This window comes from Tasmannia lanceolata, unplaced genomic scaffold (genome assembly GCF_043159265.1).
Source record: "Tasmannia lanceolata isolate RefF3 unplaced genomic scaffold, GAP_Taslan_0.1 ptg000002l, whole genome shotgun sequence".
Taxonomy (NCBI): domain Eukaryota; kingdom Viridiplantae; phylum Streptophyta; class Magnoliopsida; order Canellales; family Winteraceae; genus Tasmannia; species Tasmannia lanceolata.
Genome location: NW_027518679.1, coordinates 2,444,642 through 2,460,729, shown reverse-complemented (window position 1 = coordinate 2,460,729; position 16,088 = coordinate 2,444,642). Strand labels below are relative to the sequence as shown.

At 38.7% G+C, this 16,088-nt stretch overlaps 1 protein-coding gene across 2 annotated transcripts in view; it reads left to right on the top strand.

The window, feature by feature from the left end:
• The window catches only part of LOC143872801 (mediator of RNA polymerase II transcription subunit), a 141,155-nt gene that overhangs the window by 16,222 nt on the left and 108,845 nt on the right, over positions 1 to 16,088 (top strand). For both annotated transcript variants that reach the window (XR_013247683.1, XM_077376769.1), the window contains exons 5-7: positions 11,208 to 11,445; positions 12,175 to 12,392; positions 12,644 to 12,857. Coding sequence is in view for 1 of the 2 variants with exons in the window: in XM_077376769.1 (XP_077232884.1) it covers positions 11,208 to 11,445; positions 12,175 to 12,392; positions 12,644 to 12,857 (670 nt within the window). In the remaining variant the exon portion in view is untranslated. The remainder of the gene's footprint in view (positions 1 to 11,207; positions 11,446 to 12,174; positions 12,393 to 12,643; positions 12,858 to 16,088) is intronic.

The window sequence follows — 16,088 nt, the reverse complement described above, 5'->3', positions numbered from 1 at the left end:
AATGCCCTTGAAATAAACAAAGCATAATCAGTGATTAAATTTCTCATATGAAGTACAATCATAAGTAAGCATTATATTTGAAGTGAGGGGCAATGCTCATCTAGGCGCAACAAACTTTGTAGATACATTTTCGATGTTCCTTTTGGGGAAGGAATTTACTTTGGAATCATCCAAGTATGTGCCTAATCTCCCTTTTGCACTTAGCATGTTCATGAGGATTCTTTAGGGTTCATATTTTAAAGGTGACCCACAACCATTTCTAATCTTCCCGCTACATGTATGCTGAAATCATTTACCAATTAGATGGAAAGTAGCAAAGGGATTTTCTTTCAGAAATGAGGAGAGTGAAAGATTCAAACACGTAGTGAGTGATCATTATCACATGGTCTAAAACTAGTGGTTGATCTTGTGTTCAGTATTCATTTGTCTTTGGTGCGTGAGTCGCTATGGATTGTAAGTTCTGCATTGGATCATCTTCATAAATTTTTGATGTGCCCGTTTTATTCAAGGAAAGCTGTGTTTTACAGGATACCATAGTGACAATCTTGTTCTTTGTGTTTTCTTGGCGAGTATATATTTTCTCAGGGTTTTAGGAAAAGGAAAATAATTAAAAATAGGAAAAGAAAGGAAAATAGCAAACTTATATTCCAGGAATAATGATGGGAGACAAGATGGACCCTATTGCAACCTTGTTCTCAGTGTTTTCTTGGCGAGGATATTGTGAAACTACCAGTTTACTCCAAAAGCTTAAGCTGTTGGAGAAGGCGTTATTTAATCTTTTACACTTTAACACTCCCCCTCACATGTGGCCCTTCTTTCTTTAGGTTGGCCTACACGTGGCACATGTGGCCCCACTTTTGGGTTTGGCCATTGCATGTGGATTTTGCTATCAAGGAGGTTTGAACCCAGGCATTTGCTCTGATACCATGTGAAAACAGTGTTGAAGTACAAAAGAAAAATAATGCCTTTCTCCAACAGCTTAAGCTTTTGGAGAAGTTGGTAAGTTAACATGGTATTAGAGCCAAAGGTCTCAAGTTCAAACCTCCCGAATAGTAAAAATCCACATGCGATGGTCGGCCCAAAGTGGGACCACATGTGCCACGTGTTTGCCAAGTGGGCCACACGTGCGGGGGAGTGTTAAAGTATAAAAGATACATTATGCCTTTCTCCAATAGCTTAAGCTTTTGGAGAAGTTGGTATGTTAATAAATATATTTTTAGTTTTTGTTTTTCAAGGTTTTGTGGAAAACAAAGCTTTGTATCTATTGTTATGACCTTCTCGGCCTCTTTCTCTTTATATTAATGATATTCACCATTTAAAAAAAAAAAAAACTCAACTCAACTCAACTCAACTCAACTCAACTAAGCCTTTGTCCCAAACTAGTTGGGGTCGGCTAATGAATCCTATAGAAAAATTTCATGAAGAAGGTGAAAGAATCTACCTGGTTCTAATTTACTAAGTCTAATCCTGACACTAGTTGGGTTCGTCTACATGGACCATTTTCTTCCATTCTCTCCTATCCAAGGTCATGTTCTCTGTTATGTTCCTAGCTGTCAAGTCTTTCCTCACTGTTTCTACCTAAGTTGTTTTCGGTCGGCTAATGAATCCTTTAGGGTTTTATGGAAAACAAAACTGACTAAAAATAGGAAAAAAGGAAAATAGCAAACCTATATTCTAGAAATAATGATGTGAGACAAGATGGCCCCCAGAGCAGGCAGCTAGACGCATTATGAAAACAGAATTTGCCAGAGAAGATAAGATGTACCTGATATTTTCAGCTGTAAGCTTGAAAAGAAATGGAGAAAGTGGGTCACCTTGTCTAAGACCTTTGGAGATACCAAATTGAACCATCTGACCACTGTTAATAAGAAAGGAAAAGTGAACAGATGAGATGCACCATTCAATCCATTTTTTCCACTTGAGGCCGAATCCCATCTTGCGCAAAGTATACATAAGCAATGGTCAATCCAAACAGTTGTAATCTTTTGGACATTGTTGAGCAAAATAGAAGTGAGCGCTCGCGGGATCTCCCTCGCCTCTCCCTCTCGCTCAAGTTGCTCGCAGAATTATGGACTTATGTGGACTTCCATAAATTGTAATGTGACAAGGAGCGAGAATGTCTGTTCGGGATTTTTTCAACCATCGACATGCTAATCACGGACAGCGAGCATAGGTATCGACTGGTCTGAATTTTGCAGACCAGTGTATTTGTGGTTGTAGTCTATAATGGGTATCCCCGTCCTATTTGGATCTTATGGATTGTGGATATTCAGCTCAGGAAGCTTTCTGTACACTTAATATCTCTAAAAGTTGTTTGCAGAGATCTTTGATCTTCATCAGTCAAGGGGTGAATAGAGAGCCTCCATGGTTCCCCCCATACCTTTTTCCAGATCTCTTGGGAGCCAGGAGGACCTGGGCTCGATGGCTAGGAGGTTAGATTTCAGAAATGGTATTGAGAAAGGCAGGAGGAATGACTCAAAGCATAGTGTAAGCGACTGGAAATGCTTGAAATGCAACTATTATAATTTTGGCTCGCGAAGCATCTGCAGGAAATGCTCAGAACCAGAAATCAGTGATAAGGGTGAGAGAGCTAAAATTTGGGTCCCAAAGATGACCACTCAGGAAAACCAAATTCTAAGAGTGGATGACAAAATCCCTCTGTTCACTGTCCCAATAGATGTGGTTATCGATAGGAGAAAGACCCTTGAAAGCTGTTTGATAGGCAATATGAAGGATGGATCCTTACCAAGGTTTTAAATCTCGGTTTCGGTCATCACCGAAACCGAAACGTTTCGGTTTCGGAACGAAATTTCGGACGAAATCTTGTAAAAATTTCACCGAAATTTCGGTGAAATTTTGGAAATTTCCGAAACGTTTCACCGAAATTTCCGAAATTTCACCGAAATTTTGTACTTCACCGAAACGTTTCACCGAAATTTCCGAAACGTTTCACCGAAATTTCCGAAACTTCACCGAAATTTCCGAAATTTCACCGAAATTTGACCGAAACGAAACGTTTCGGCCGAAATTTCCGAAACGTTTCGGCGAAGTTTGGTACTTTTCCGACTCACAGTGAATTTCGTTTCGGTTTCCACCGAAACCGAAATATTTCGTTTCGGCCGAAATTTAAAACCATGATCCTTACTGGAAGAAGTATGGTCTTGGGCGAGGGGACAATGGGCCCTCCCACAACTTAGCAAGCCTTTTTGTATCTCCCCTTCCATGATGCTTTTTTGCTTTGAATCCAAGGATAAGGCCACATCTATTGCCACATCTATTCTGCGGCGGGGTGGTGAAGCTTTGGGGGGTTATCTTCAATCCCTTCACCCTTGGTCTCCTGTTGTTAGCTCAGGAGCTAGAACGGTGAGGCTAAGATTCTCTAACATTCCTCTCCATGCTTGGTCTCTTTCCACGGTGGAGGTTTTGGGTCAGCACTTTGGACTTGTTTTTGAGACCCAACTGTATGGAAATCATGACCACTGTCTGGAATTCGCCTCTGCTAGGGTTCTAAGTTCTAAATCTTATGGTAGATTCTACCATCTACCCAATTGGAATTAAGGTGGTAGATGAGCCATTAATGTTCTTCAAGAACTCCCTGGCAGGGGAGGATTCCTCATCTCTTGCCCCGAACCTTGAAGCCGATGCTGTTCCCTCGTCGGACGGTGTCCCACCGGTGGTGGGCCCCCAATCGATCCCTGGGGGGTACTCCAGTCATTTCGAAGATTATAGATCCGTTGGGTAGTACCGAAGCAGATTTTGAATTATCGTCTGTCTGGAAAGGAAAATTTGGCTGTTTCACCAAAAAATTTGATTCCATAATTGAAAGGGAAATTTGTAAGTTTTGGGAAAGGGGCGTGTCAGAAGCCATTTAAAGCTAAGTCTTTTACTAATCCTGGGAAAGGTTTTAGAAATGATATTTCTGATTGTCTCTCTTTACAGGGACGGAGCTAGGAATTTGCCACGGGGGGGGGGGGGGGGGGGGGGGGCAGACAAAGGTTGGGGCAGACAAATGTTGTTATATAATAACCAATAAGTTTCATAAATTACAAAAAAAATTGAGGGCTCGGCCCCATCTTTCTTTCTAATAATATTTTGGCCTTAGCCATTCAAAAAAAGTACAAAAGTCAAAAGATGACACAAACTTCAAGTCCAACTTCTTTCAATTTAGAACCTACAGAAGTTTGCTCAATTGTCCTCGGCGTGTTTTCATATTTTGGAATCGTTGCATAATCGCCTCATTTTGAATTGTCTTGAAGGTGTGCTTCTCAATAAATGTAACCAAGTTATCATTCATCCATTGATCTCCCATCCTATTGCGTAATCTGTTCTTCACAATGTTCATTGCAGAAAATGCCCTTTCAACCGTGGCAGTTGCAACTGGTAAGATGAGTGTCAAAGTCACTAATTGGTAAACTAAAGGATACAAGATATTCTTTCTCCTCTCAACCATCTTTTCAGCAAGTTGTCCAACCCCATTCAATGTTGAAAATTCAGTACCAGAGCGCATATCGATGATAAATGTCTCGAGTTGATTGTCAAGAGCAATCACTTGTCCTTCTGAAAAATCATATGGGGAAAACCGAGCAAGTCGAATCAATTTTTTCTTATCAAAAGCGGCGAATGAATTAGTTGGATTCAAGCACGCAATGCAAAGCAACAACTCTGTATTTGTCTCATCAAAGCGGTTGTTAAGCTCTTGAAGTTGCATATCGATTACAAAACAAAAAAGTTCCGCACGATAGTGATGTAGATTTGTCACTGGAGGAGCTTTACGTTGCGATCGACATCGAGCTTGATATGCATCATCCATGTTAGGAACAATAATATCATGTTTACAACAAAATGTGAAAACTTCTTCAATAAGAGAACTCCACCCACTTTCTCTCATGATCTGAAAACGTTGTTTGGAAATATTAACGAATATCATCGCATTCACAATATCTTGATCTTTTCGCTGCAATGCCTGTGATAATTCATTTGTAATTCCCAATACAACTTTCATTAAATGTAAGGTAAATATAAAATCAAACCTTTGGAGTGAACCCAACAACATAAATGCTTCACCTTTCTGCTCCGAATTCGAACCATCTTCATGAATGATTTCAATCACGTCAATCACAGATGAAAATAAAACCATCAAACTAATCAGAGAATTATAATGAGAACTCCAACGCGTATCTCCAGGTCGTTTAAGGCTAGTCTCTTGATTCAAACCACGGCCAGTAGGAAGCTCATTTTTTCTAAGTGCTTCAATAACTTCTGCGGTTCGTTTTTCACGAAGAATATCACGACGCTTGCATGATGCTCCAACAACATTGTAAACATTCACAACCAAGTTGAAGAAATTTGCAATTTCACTATTGTTTTTTGCAACTGAAACCAGTGCTAATTGAAGTTGGTGGGCAAAAAAATGAACATAATAAGCAGACTTGTTCTCCAATAAAATCAATGTTTTGAGACCATTTAGTTCACCACGCATATTACTTGCTCCATCATATCCTTGACCGCGTAATCGAGCAATACTTAACCCATGTATAGCTAACATCGACTCAATTGTAGCTTTGAGTGTTAAAGCAGTGGTATCAGTTACATGTGCGATACCTAGAAAACATTCAATCACACACCCACACAGATCAACATAGCGCAAGACTATAACAACTTGCTCCTTCATTGATATCTCACGTGACTCGTAAACTAAAATAGAGAATAGTGCATCCTCAAGGCCATTGATAATTACATTAGTAGTTTCAACTGCCCCGGCATTCGCTATTTCCTTCTGAATATCAGGTGCTGTTAACTTAAGATTTTCAGGAGCATTTTGTAATACCACGTTATTGATATCATCATTATGCTCAGCAAGAAACCGCAATAATCTAAAAAATTGCCTTGATTGTTGGAGTCATCAGATTCATCACGACCTCGAAAAGATAATCCATGTTGTTGTAAAAATCGAACACAATCAACTGAAGCATTCAAACGAATTCGGTGGTCATTCCGATCACGATCTGATTGCTTATTCATTATCGTCTGAATACTTTGACTTTGTTTCATCAAATTCGCACATTTCTGACAGGCTTTGTTATGTGCACTGTTATGCTTTCCAACATGATTATCTAATTTATCTTTTTTTTTCCAGTTTCTAAATCCTTCAATAATAAAAGAATCTCCTCCTCCTTGAGCTCCAACATCAAGCCTAAAAAGATAACAATATAAGCAAAATGCGTCATCTTTTTCTATACTGTATTCCAACCAAGTGGCGTGCTCCTTAAACTATACAGCATTGAAACGGCGTGACAGTTTTCCAAATTGTGTGTATGGAAAATTATGGTCCTTAGGTTGATGAGGCCCCCTTTGCAAATAAGCTCTCTGAATTTTATCCCTTTCTTTGGGATGATAATAACAAATACGTGTTCTTAATCCTGGATCTGTAGGGACATCTGTAACATTAACCTCCACTCGAGGCCGCTTTGGATAGGATTCTCCATAGTTCTCCATTACCACAAAAGCTACAATGAAGCAACAAGCAAAAGTCGGCAAAATCAATGGCTAAGCTGTCCAATCTCTAAGTAAAATCCAAAGTAGGTGTCACTATTGAATCTAACGTGTAATATACATGCTTATTATCGGTGCCATTATCAAGTATTCAAGTTTTTGGAACTGAACCTGTTTAGAAATGAAAATGCTAAAAAGGCGATTGAATCAAAGCACCTTTATTCATTATAAAAACATTGTTTAAAAATTTTATTGGGAAAAAGTGTTTTGGCTTCTTGGAATTCATATTTTATAAGCATTAAGCAGGATTCACATTTCATATGGAATTCAAATAGTCAGGCATGCCATTCAGAACCCCACAAATAAATATAGAGTCTACTCACATATAGCAATTGAAAAATGAATAGATGACAGAAGACATATGCAAGCACGTATGAGAAACATGAAATTACCTCAAAAGAAAGAAAGCCCAATTAACCAATGGAAGAATCAAGAATGGTATTGTCAATGCAGGCTATGCACTATGTAGCATTGAAATCTTCAGCCCAATTCTATTCTGACCTCGGCAATCCAAACGCGGCCAATGCTATCTATATCCAATCAGCAAAGTGTAAAACAAATTTAGTAATGTCATTATCAAACTATGGTAGCACAAATATCATTCACCTCAAAAAAGAGAATAAGTTGCGAGGAAACAGAACTTTTATGTAGAAGGACCTTCAATTTATGATAATATCCCTCTAAATTAACTATAATCATATCATTTTCCATGTAATTTTGAAAAAAATTATCTCAAGAAAATACTTTCTATCAAAAGTACTTTTCTTGCAGTCCAAGCAAAGCCTTGAAATATGAGGAGTAAAATTATTCAAAGAGGGTGTGGAATTGTGGAAATATCATTTCCGAGTAACAAGGGCAGTCTCCCCCTGAATAAAGCCACACCATTTTACAAACTGAGCTCGTTAAAATAAAGGGGCTCAAATTGGAGTCTCTCTGTCTCTGAATAGCAAGAAAATCACCAATAAGAAATGACTTTGACCAATCCTTCTTCTTTCAAGGTAAGGCTCTACTTAATCCCCAAGTAAAATTGGGTCCGTTTTGGGTTTGAAACCCAATATTGCATTTTTGGTGTATTAATATAAGAAAATTTTAAATGCTTAGCATTTTCGTAATAAAATATTAAACACGAGAAAAAAAATCAACTCAGTCAAACATAATGTGGGTGTGCAACTCAACCCTGGCCCAACCTGAGATAGTATTCCCTCAACCCTAAGTCCTAAGTCCTAACCCAACCCAAGCATTCGGTTGAGGATGGTCAACCCGAACCCATTCCGCCTCTAAATCTCTCAACCCTAACCCAGCTTGTCTAACACCCCTCCTTTTTTTTTTCAAATCGGGTTTGCTTGGGGCCTTGTGTTCCGGTTAGCCTAGAGCAACAACATACAAATTACAAAATATTAAAAATAAATAAAAGCCCCAAGATTTTGAAAATCACAATAAATTAGAGGACGAAGGTCGGGCTTAGTTTGCCCAAGTCATGTACCCAACCTAACTAGAAATTAAATCATGTTGGCTTTTCCCAACCCAGACCCAACCCAACATGACAAAATGCCAACCCAACCCGAAGATTTTGAAAATCGCAATAAAATTAGAGGACAAGGGCAGGTTTGGGTCTGGTTGATTTGCCCTGTGGCCTATTGTTCTTTTTCCAGTATTATATATTGTATTGACTATTGTTGTTGTTGTTCTTACCCTCAGCCTCAGGATGGATAGATTGAGAGAGAATGAGGAAAAATTGAGAGAGAGATTGATATCAAAAGCTTGATCTCTGAATCTCTAATAATAAAAAAACAGATTGAAAGATGAAAATAGATGTAGATATTGAAAGAGAAGGAGAGGGAGATTGAGAGAAAAAAGAGGGAAAGATTGAAAGAGAAAGAGGAATAGAGAGATTGAGAAAGAAAGAGGGAAGATTGACAGAGCAAGAGTGATAAACATACCTAAATGGCTGAACGAGATTGCCGATTCGCATGGAATATGTAGGCGTGATTCGTGAAGATGGAAAAATTAGAACCCTAGAAATTGCTTGAAGATGGAAGAACGAAACCCTAGAGGCTGAAATTGTTTTTTACTTTTGTCAAATACAAGTTATGCAGTGAGAGAGAGAGAGAAGGGCGAGTTTCTTTTTGCCTAAGAGATTTGTTAAAAGACCAAAAAGTCCAAAAGGGCAATTGCACATTCATCAAAAAATTAAGAAATAAAGGTGGGGGCAAGGGCAGTTTTGGAATTTAAGTAACATATGGAATTTTTTTCAGAATTTTCGGGCGGGCAACTGCCCCTCCTGGACCCCCCTTGGCTCCGTCTCTGTCTCTTTACAACCCTTGTCAGTAGTAAAGGCAGTAGCAATTAAAAATCGTTTTTTCAGAGATAAAAAAATAAGGGAAGCCCAAGAGTCAGGACTGATAAATTCAGTCACTTCAAAGGATTTCGTGTCAACAGAAAAGGCTTTCCAAATCAAAGCAAAAAAAAAGTCGCGGGGGGGGGGGGGGGGGGGGGGCGTGGGGGGAGGAATGCGTCTCGAAAAACATTTATTGGCTATGAAAGTTGGCCACTCATTTTTTAAACGAGACCTCTTAGGCTTCTGAAAGAAGGAGAGATATAGTTTGAAGTTCTTAGCTTTCAAGTTTAGCTCTCTTGAAAGATTTTGACAAACCTTTCCCCCTGAAGACCTTTATCATGTATAATACCAATTCTTCTTTTGGTAAAAGAAAGGTGGCCTCCTTTGAGGTAGGAGACCTTCAGCTCCTTAAAGAATTACAATATGATGAAGAATTGGCAAGGTTGGAGAACCCTACACCTAAGGAAATCGCCATGGATAACGAAAGAAGGAAATGGAAAAAATTTAAGAGGGACGCCTTGGCAAATAAGGATTGCCTATTTAAAGTCGCAGGGACAACTGATCCTAAGGAAGCTTTTGTTAGAATATATAAATTCTCTCCTTTTTTTTCCAGGAAGCTCTAGAGAAAGAACACAGGGCCCGTAGACAGCGTTGGAGGAAGCTAAGGCTGTGGAGATAGAAAGGCTAGAGATATTGAAGGTGAATTTGGATGCTGTGACGTAGGAGTCAAGGGATTCCCTTGACCGAGAGGTTAGTTTGGAGCTTCGAGCTCGGATGGGTCTGGATGAGGATGATCAAGAGGAAGGTTCAAAATTGGTAGAACCAATGGAATCTGAGGAGAATGCAGAGATGGATGAACTTTTGGCCGTAGAGATGTTTTTGGCATTGGCGTCGATGATGATCTTGAAGCTACTAAAGACCTGTTCCGATCGATGGCAATTAGAAATCTGAATGAGCGTAGGGAGGCATGTCTGGAGAAAAACGGTGAAAAGAAGGGGGCCGAGGGCAGTAGCCCTAAATGAAAGGCCTACCGGCCCCGAGGGAAGAAAGAAAAAAAGAAAAAAGAGGGTTAAGGGAGAAATAAGAAGGATAAGAAAAAAAAGGGAAGGAGAAGAGAAGAAGAAAAAGATAGAGGAAAAAGAAAATAAAAAAATCAGAGAAAGGAAAAAGGAGAAAAGAGATTAGAAGTAATTAGAGTTTTGATAGAGGAAAAAGAAAATAAAATGATCAGAGAAAGGAAAAAGGAGAAAAGAGATTAGAAGTAATTAGAATTTTTGGTTTATCTGCATGGTGTCGTTTGTTTAGTCCTGACCCCGTCCTAGGTTGAGACTGGGTAGTGATAGTTTGCTCTCAGTCCTCTTGATCCTTGAATTTCCAAGATTTAGGGGTTAGACTGAACCTCATGACATTTATTCTCAAAATAGCAATCTGAAATTCTCGGTTAATCCAAATATTTCTTAGCTAAGGCTTGAGAGATCCGTTCTTTCGCCTGGGCTTCTTGTCTAGATTTATTTAGTATTGCTATATCCCTTTGGAGGTCCATATCTGAATTAGAAGTTTATAGCCCAAGATTGCAGTTCGTTTTGTTTGATGAAGTAGTCTCTTCGAGGTTTTTGGGAGGTGAATCAATATTTGCAGCTTTAGAAAGATGGTTTTGTTAAAGAACATCAAGGAATTTGTATAAGATCATGTTATGGAATAGTTGCAAGGATTGTTGCTCACCTTTTTGGTTATTTTGAATTGGTCTAGGGTATGCCCTTGCCAACATATGTTAATATCTTGTATTGCAGGCTGGGACTCCTGGTCCTGAATGCTATCTAAATATTAATGAAATTTGTCAACTTTCCAAAAAAAAAAAAAAAAACAAATCCAAATGGTTGTAGGCTTTCTCAAGAGAGTCAGAGATTGACCCTCAACAAGTGAGTACCTGCGTCTCGCCTCTTTGGCTAGAGAATCTACCAACTCATTTGATTCCCTAAAACATTCTCAAAGGAAATGCTCCTATCCCTACAAACATCGACTATCTTTTTAATGATATTGGTTAATCTCCACAGATAGGTGTGTTTGCAATCTCAAAACACCGCAGCCTTGATCTTCCCAAAATTTCATTCCATTTTCAGAAGAAATCTGTATAACTTTAAATGATTAAATCATAGTATACATGTATGGTTGATAACTTGCTGTTGGGGTTTCAAATTGCACACCTGTTGATATGGGCCTTTTTTTTTTATATGGCTTGATTTTGAGGGCTTCTATGAAGTGGTACATTGTTCACTCAGGCTGTTTTGGAGTTGACACTATTCAGGTTTTCTGGTAGGATCTTGCTATTTCTATTCAAAGAGGGAGTTTAGACTGGGAAAGAGCTTTGCGATGTCTAAGACATGCTCTTCATACCACTCCATCACCTGACTGGTGGAGGCGTGCGCTCCTCGTGACTCCTTGTTATAGGTCTTCTGCTCAACAGGGACCCACTCCTGGTGCCGTTTTCTCTTCTGAAATGATTTGTGAGGCAACCATTGATAGAACCATTGAGCTTCTGAAATTGACAAATTCAGGTAATAATATATCCCCTTCTGTTTCAGTTTTACTCAACATTTTGTTTATGTCTGTTGGGTTAAAGTAAAAACTAAAGCAACCTTCCTTCGATTTATTTCTCCATTTTGTGTCGCATATGCACTTATTGAGATTTGAGACACATTTGTTTTAGGCATGCACCTTTATAAAAGTACTAAAATTCAAATAAAAGAGAAACATAATAAAAATGTTTGGAGAGAATACTTGAATATGCTCTCTTGTGCTTTCTCCTCTCTTAAAATATATCAAGGCCGATCCTCTCTGAGAATCAGGGTCTCTTCGAAGGAGAAAAAGAGTGAGAAAATCGATTATTCTTTTAAACCGTATCTTGTAAAAGTGGTGACCCTAGCACTTTGCACCGTCATTTTGATCCAGATTACCGCATGCAAAGTTAAATTTGCGATTGTTTGTCATTTGATATGCTTCATTCTTGTATGTTTTCTTCCCTTTTTTTCTTTTTAGCTGTTTTTCATTCGATTTGTACCCGTCTTATATTTCCCTGCATTTTTTGTTTCTCATTCTCTTTTAGGTCGGTGGATCACTAGTCAATTATATCGGCAGCCATTTCTCTAAATCTTTTTTGTTGACTATTTTCCAAGTCAATGGTAGTTTATTTCATTTCGTGTATGTTTTTGGATCAACAGAACCTCTTCAGTTTTCATTAATGCTTGTTGGAGTATTATTATGACTTTTTAATTCGTTTATTGCAGAGACTAATTGCTGGCAGGAATGGCTTATATTTGCGGATGTATTTCACTTTCTCACGAAGACTGGGGGCATTGATTTTCTTGATTTTGTGGACAAGCTAGCATCCCGAGTTACAAAGGGTGATCAACAGATTCTTCGGACCAATCATGTGACATGGTTGCTTGCACAGATCATTCGCATTGAGATAGTGACAAATGCTTTAAATTCTGACCCAAATAAGGTCGGTCGCTATCCACAGTTTATCCCTTGGAATGCTTTTTTTGCAATTTCTATTCTCATTTTGAATCATTTGGGAATTGAGTATATGAATAACTTATGGTTATGGGGATATTGCTTACTTTGCAATTTCTATGTTCATTTTGAATCATATTTGGGTATTGAGTAGATGAATATAATATGCTAATGTGCTTGTCTATGCGTTTCTCTTTTGTTTCATGTTCTTTAACTTAAAATTGCAATACTGCCTTTTAGGTGGAAACTACTAGAAAGATTCTATCATTTCACAAAGAAGACAGAAATGCAGATCCAAATAATGTTAATGCTCAAAGCATTCTTCTTGACTTTATAAGCAGTAGTCAAACTTTGCGTATTTGGTCATTCAACCCTTCAATACGTGAATATCTGAACCCGGAGCAGCTTCAGAAAGGAAAACAGATAGATGAATGGTGGAGGCAAGTAACAAGAGGTATATTTCACTACGCCTGTGGGTTGTCGTTAAATTTATCTGGAACTGCTTATAACCTGTGACGCTCCATATTCTTTTGGGACTTGCTAGCCAATTTCGCGGAAAGCCATTTAACTGCTGGCTTTTGCATGTGAGAACAGCCACATGGGTTGACGGCAGATTTTGTCTTATTCATTTAATTCAACTGAGGTGGCTGTTCTCACATGCAAAATCCAGCCGCAAAATGGCTTTCCACAAAATTGGCTAGCAAATCCCTTTTCTTTTTATTAGATCTTTCCCATTTGGCACGTCATACTTCTATTTCATCATTTTATCTTCTACAAAAAAATGAAGTTCTACTTGTGCTTCTGGGTGGATGTTTCTCGTCCAGAGTCTCTTGATAATGATTGCAATGCTTTATCACATCACCATTCAAAAAAAAAAAAGCTTTCCTGCGTTCTTCCAAATTATAACCGATAAATTTCTGAATGAAATATTATGCTGTAGTGGTTCACTAATAAATTTAGTCACATATAATCATTATTTAAAAACTTGTTGACTTGACTTGGAACTCGCCTGAGTCGACTCCCTTTTACCTTGGTCACGTTCCGCGTTGCAGCTCAGCCTCATTCTGCGTTTTGCCCTACAAATTCAATAAAAATTCCTTTGACTCTCCCGAGGTTTGACCGTGTCAACCTCATTCTTAGCCTCGTCAGCGCCGAGTTGACAACGATTTTTCTTGTTCGTGTTCCGTGTCACATCCACGTTTCTAAACACTGCATATAATTCAAATACACCATAGAGTTTCGAATGGGAAAATGTGGGCAGAAGGATACCAACATGTAAAATGTGTTTGAGCATCAGGGAAGCAGTTTCACCTAAAATTGACATAAATAGCGTTATTCATGCTGAAGGACTCTCTGATCAATGCTGAACATTGGGTTTGAAATTTGCAGTTCAATAAAAAGGTTTATTTATATTTTGTCACAAAGTTTAAGGCTCCGATGCTCTGATCAAACTTGGTAAGGTCTTAAGCACATGTTGACAAGAGACTTGTCTGTGTTTTTTGTTTTTTCACTGGAACTTCAAATGAAAAGGAAAGCACTAGAATCTAAAAATCAAGAATGCTTGCTTAGAATTATAATCTTTACTTTCACAACCACAGTAGGAAAAAAGGAACTTAAAACTCTTCTATTAATTGTAAGTTCATTAAGTGATTCCTAAATTATTTTCCAAAAAAAAAAAGTGATTCCTAAATTTCCTGCAGTTTCTGAGATGTGAGAACCACTTGTAATGCATGCCCATGGAATTCAGCAACCTACCCATAACTGTTAGGTTTTTTGGTTCCTATTCACCATACTTGGTATCATCCTCACAAGCCTTCCAAATTCTACCACCGATACACCCAAAATTTAGTTAATTTCCAACAGATTCCCAGACTGCATGAGCCCAGGAGATAAAATTACCTCTTTCAACTTAACTGGCAAAATTACTCTGCTTGGATGCATGGGCTGAATGATAGCTGCCATTGTTTCATCATTGGACTTGGCAATGTGCATCTCTGGAAGCATTTCTTTTGCCATGATTTATTTTCTATTAGAATATTCTAACCTGGAATTCCATCAAACATCAAATACTGACTACAGAATGGGGCAACCGCTATAGGAACCCCAAACTTTCATATCTGACTCAAAATACCTCCAAAGGGCCTCCAACTAGAAATTCCGCTGACATACTTACCTCTGGAATTCCATTTCACATTTTATTGAAAAAGTATACCACTCAGAAACCCTAATTTTGACTTGCAAGTGTTGTATATAAGAATCAGCAAAAGTTTCTCTGAATGCCTATCAGCAAAGACACATCTCCAACAGAACTATCTTGTTGAGATGGCGCAGAAGATCATATCAATCAAATCTGATGGATGGATGCTAAGCCAATCCTTAGAGAAAGAGGGGAGTTATGGCTATTGATGGTAGTCATATGGCCATAGGACCAAAGCAATATTGACGTTTACTGGTAAGCTTGAAGTGGAGAAGAATTTCCTTGGATCAAAGCGAGAACTCAAGAGAATCCTTTGCATGCTCATGTAGAGATTGGATTAAAGCGAGAATTCAAGAGAATCCTTTGCATGCTCATGTAGAGATTGTGATGTGGATAAAGTGGAAGTTTGGGTGCTATTGTCTGGGTTTTTTTATTGGTAATTGGATAAAAATAGCAAAGAGGATTGTGCGAGGAGACCGATGGGGTCTTTGAACAAAATAAAAGAAAACATGAACCAAGCAAAAGCTACTACTAACAGAAAACTGCAAAAACCAGTGATCCTCATGGAAAAAGAAAATAAGAAAATCGAGACTACACCTCTACTAACATCAGGGAATATGCAAGTCTACCAGCTTCATTGTTAGTAAATTACGAAACATGTCTATTCAAACAGGCTGAGATCAGGGACTTTCAACAGCGTGACCTCGTGGATCTAGGTAATCTGGATGCCACTAGGAAGATGCTTTGAGAACTTTCTTGGTTGCAATCAGGAATAAACTATGATGGATCTAGCCAGAAACCACAGTTGTCAAAAGAAAAGGAAAGTGCCGGAAAGTGCAGTTCCAGAGGGAGAGGGTCTAGAAACCGATGTTACCAATGAAGGTCCTTTCATGGAATCCTACGGCCTAGGGTCGCTGGAGAAGAAGGCCCAGGTGAAATCTATAATGAAGTCTCAGAAACCAACCTTTGTCAGTATTCTAGAAACGAAGAGTTCCAAGATGTTTAGGTCAGAGGTAAAGAGCATTGGGGTGCATGTCCACTGGGACTTTGTGTATAATGATGCCATCGGTGCGTGATTTGAGTGACTTGGGATTCGATGTAACTGGAATTAGTGGACTCGTGGGTGGGTGACTACTCAGTATATGTCATTCTCAAAAATCTAAGGGATGATTTATTTCGTCCTTTACAGGTTTATATATAGCCACAGCATGGAGGAGCAGCTCCTTAATCCGCACTACAACCAATACATACAAATTGTCTCTATAGTCTTGTGTCTTGTGAGGAGAAACATCTCTTTTGGGAAGAACTTGGGGAGGTTTGTGGTAGATCGTCTCACCCACGGTGTGTTGGGGGGACTTTAATGAAATTAGAGCCATAGAAGAGAGAGTGGAGTGTAGTAGATTGAGCCAAAACATGATAGCCTTTGCAGACTTCATAGCGAATCATGAGTTGATTGGTTGGCCTATATCGAGAGCACAATTTACCTGG